Below are 3610 nucleotides of genomic sequence, written 5' to 3' on the forward strand. Positions count from 1 at the left end.
GGAAAATGCGTATTCTATAACTTAACGGAAAGCTTAAGGCAAAGGCTTCAAGCCCAAAATGGCAAGCAGAGAGAAGGTGACTCCCGTGCCAAGGCAGCTGGTGGAAGCCTCCCAACCCCGCTGTGCACCTGCCAGGCCGCCAGGGCACTGAGGCACAGAGTGCTGCTGAGTCTACCTAGGGTGGAGACGCCATGAAAGACCGTCTTCACGTCTTCATCGGGACTCTCTATGGTTACCGCGTTGGATTATGGGCAACGTACACACCATGTGCGCAGGCGCAGGCGTGGAAACGCTTGTCCCTTCGGGGCACCGCCTTCATTCCTGGTGTCGTCGCCATGGGTCGCCGCCCGGCTCGCTGTTACCGGTATTGTAAGAACAAGCCGTATCCAAAGTCTCGTTTCTGCCGAGGTGTCCCTGATGCCAAGATCCGCATCTTCGACTTGGGTAGGAAGAAGGCAAAAGTTGATGAGTTCCCGCTCTGTGGTCACATGGTGTCTGATGAATATGAGCAGCTCTCCTCCGAGGCCTTGGAGGCCGCCCGTATTTGTGCCAACAAGTACATGGTGAAAAGTTGTGGCAAAGACGGCTTTCACATCCGAGTGCGGCTCCATCCCTTCCATGTTATCCGCATCAACAAGATGTTATCCTGTGCTGGCGCTGACAGGCTCCAGACAGGTATGCGAGGTGCTTTCGGAAAACCGCAGGGTACCGTGGCCAGGGTCCACATTGGACAAGTCATCATGTCCATACGCACCAAGCTTCAGAACAAGGAGCATGTGATTGAAGCCTTACGCAGGGCCAAGTTCAAGTTCCCTGGACGTCAGAAGATCCATATCTCCAAGAAGTGGGGCTTTACCAAGTTTAATGCTGATGAATTTGAAGACAAGTTGGCTGAGAAGCGCCTCATTCCTGATGGTTGTGGAGTCAAACACATCCCCAACCGTGGCCCCTTGAACAAGTGGCGAGCTCTGCACTCATGAGGGCTTTGGCAGTACTGTCTCCTTGGACCATGCCAGTCTGACTTATGCTCACCAAGAAATTCTATTTACTGGCAAAAAATAAATATTAATTTTATAATTTAAAATATTCAATTTTTAAAATTGTAGACTACTAGAAAAATAATTTTTATATTAATACAGAAAAAAATGCTTTAATGGCAAGTGTTACTTTCCTTGTTTTAGTAATAAACAATTTGTATGCAATTTATGGAGAAAGCTATTGCTATTTTTATCCAGACACTTTAAATTTAGGAAAGTATAGGGAAATATGTCAAGTTTTATATGTAGTAAAGTCATAAATTGTGCAGTTACCATTACCATTGGATAAAAAATAGCCAGAGAAAATCCAAGATTTGTGTGGAAAAAAACTCTTACTGTTTGTAGAATATAAACTAAACAATAAAGAGAAAAATAATGGTAATAAGCATTAGTGATTTTTCAACTACAGCTTTTTGAAAACTAGTCTGTTTCTAAACTTGGTTGCCTGTGTTTTCATATAAATTTCCGTATATTATTTTTAGAATTATTATTCACCTCTGATTATCAGCCTTAGGACAATTGAGTATCACCGAAAAAGGTTTTTCCAGACAAGCCTTACATTATCTTACAGTCAGGAGACAACAGTCCAATCTTTTCTTCATCACAGAAAGGTCATAGGTGACAACAGAGTTCATATTGCTTGTATCTGAGCCCCAGTAGAACCAACAGAAGAGAGAAAATGACACTGAATTAGCTATCTATTCTAAAAGTACTCCAGAGACAGTTTACAATCTGTACGTGCTTATCCTGCATTATAGTAACATTGATTGCAGAAGTGTTTTTTGTTTTATTTTAGAAACTACATAAGCTAAAATTCCTGGATTTGTACTACATTAAAAAAAAAAAAATTCCTGTTCTTTAAGTTGATTTTGTCTTCTAAACCTCAATCCTGCAAACACTGCCTGCAGTTTTCTCATACTACCTACTCATTTTCACAGTCAACACATTTAAATTAATGTGCAACAAAAGGAGTACTAAACAGTATATAAACACAAATTCTGTTTAGTTCTTAAATTACCTAAAAAACAAAAAATTACTTTGTCTACCCTAACGTTGGTATTTCGTTCAGGCTGTTGTAAGTTATTTCCTATTTGTGTATTTCTAAGCTAGGTTGCTATTTTAAGTTATAATGTTTTTCATGTTATAAATAAACTTGACAAAGATACATCTCAACAAATACTAAATATGAACACATAGAAAGGGCTTTTCAGCATAAGAAGTGCTTTCTTGATGTATTTTACGTGATGCTTTGAAAACCCCTGAAGTTTTCTAGGGAATTAAGTCCTATGGAGTTAGTAAATGAGGATAGACTTGAGCCAGATAATTGACTCCTATCCATTCCTGTTTGCATTTTAATACACTGTCTTTCCAAAACAAAAACAAATTCAACCTAAAAAAATGCAATACCCAAAAGAATAAGCAGTGTATTTGCTACTAGTACAATATGGTTTAGCTTTGAAAATATTTTCCATCTTTATTATTCACCCTTCTCTTTGATCTTAAACCTCTCAAACACCTTGACTTTTAAGGTTGGAACTCTGTTCTCACTAATGTATACTGAGAGACAGCTAAGGATAAGCCCATGAACTTCCTTGGCCTACAATTGTGATTGTTTATATAGGCAGTAAGGTTTTTCTTTTTTTTTTTTACATTTTCCTACAGCTTTACATTATAAACAAATATAAATTTTATTTTCTTCAGTGTTGATAATAAGGACACTTTAACTTATTTTTTCTTAAAAATCCTTTCTATTAATTTGTTTTTCAAGCCATAATTTTGTTTTTTCAGCATTTTCCCATTTTAGAAGTCATTCTAGTTATTTAAAAAAATTGAGAAAACAATGGGGCTGAAGGATAATTTAATTGTATTTTTGCAGATCTCTTCCTTAATTTAAACTTTCTATTCAAAATAGAATATTTAATTTGGGAACATATGTATTCATGTTTGTAATCATGCACTACTGCAATAAAACAAAATTATTTGCCCATTTGAAATAAAAACTGCAAGTACAGTTAACTAAATTCAAGCAAATATTGTCCATAAGAATTTTTATTTGAGAGACTCTCCAGGTTTTATGGAAAGTACTGAATGAATAAGAAGAGGAAGAAAACTTCAATAGGACTATGCAGCATATCAATTTTCTTTTGAAAAGCACATTCCTTAAATGATTGTTATATAATCCACAATTTCTACCCCCTCAAAATATGGAATTATACCAAGCATATTTAGTTTGAAATCTTTAATTTTTCTAAAACTATACACCAGTTCTGGGCATGAATTGGCTGTCACTAACACTGGCATTTTATCTCTGCTTAAGTCTTGTTCCCCCTGCCCTGACATAATTCAAGTAGAGCTTTCTGGTTCTTAGAATGTCACCATTGACTTAAGGATTGAGCTAGGATGCCATTTTGCACCAACCATCTTCTGGCTTTACATTCATGACATAATTTTTTGTTTCTTGTTTGTTGATATTTTAGCCTAATGACTTCATTTTCATAAAAATACCTATATATTCTTTTTTAAAAGCAAGTATGGCTGGGTCCAGTGGCTCATGCCTGTAATCCCAGCACTGT

The 3610-nt window shown here is 36.9% G+C and overlaps 1 protein-coding gene across 1 annotated transcript; it reads left to right on the forward strand.

The window, feature by feature from the left end:
* The first annotated feature begins 248 nt into the window (after positions 1-248).
* On the forward strand, positions 249-1063 carry RPL10L (ribosomal protein L10 like). The gene has a single exon (XM_012746559.2). The coding sequence runs from the start codon at positions 336-338 to the stop codon at positions 978-980; it is 645 nt and encodes a 214-aa protein (XP_012602013.1). The 5' UTR covers positions 249-335; the 3' UTR covers positions 981-1063.
* The last annotated feature ends 2547 nt before the right edge of the window (positions 1064-3610 follow it).

The sequence above is a fragment of the Microcebus murinus genome, chromosome 6 (assembly GCF_040939455.1).
Source record: "Microcebus murinus isolate Inina chromosome 6, M.murinus_Inina_mat1.0, whole genome shotgun sequence".
Lineage (NCBI taxonomy): Eukaryota > Metazoa > Chordata > Mammalia > Primates > Cheirogaleidae > Microcebus > Microcebus murinus.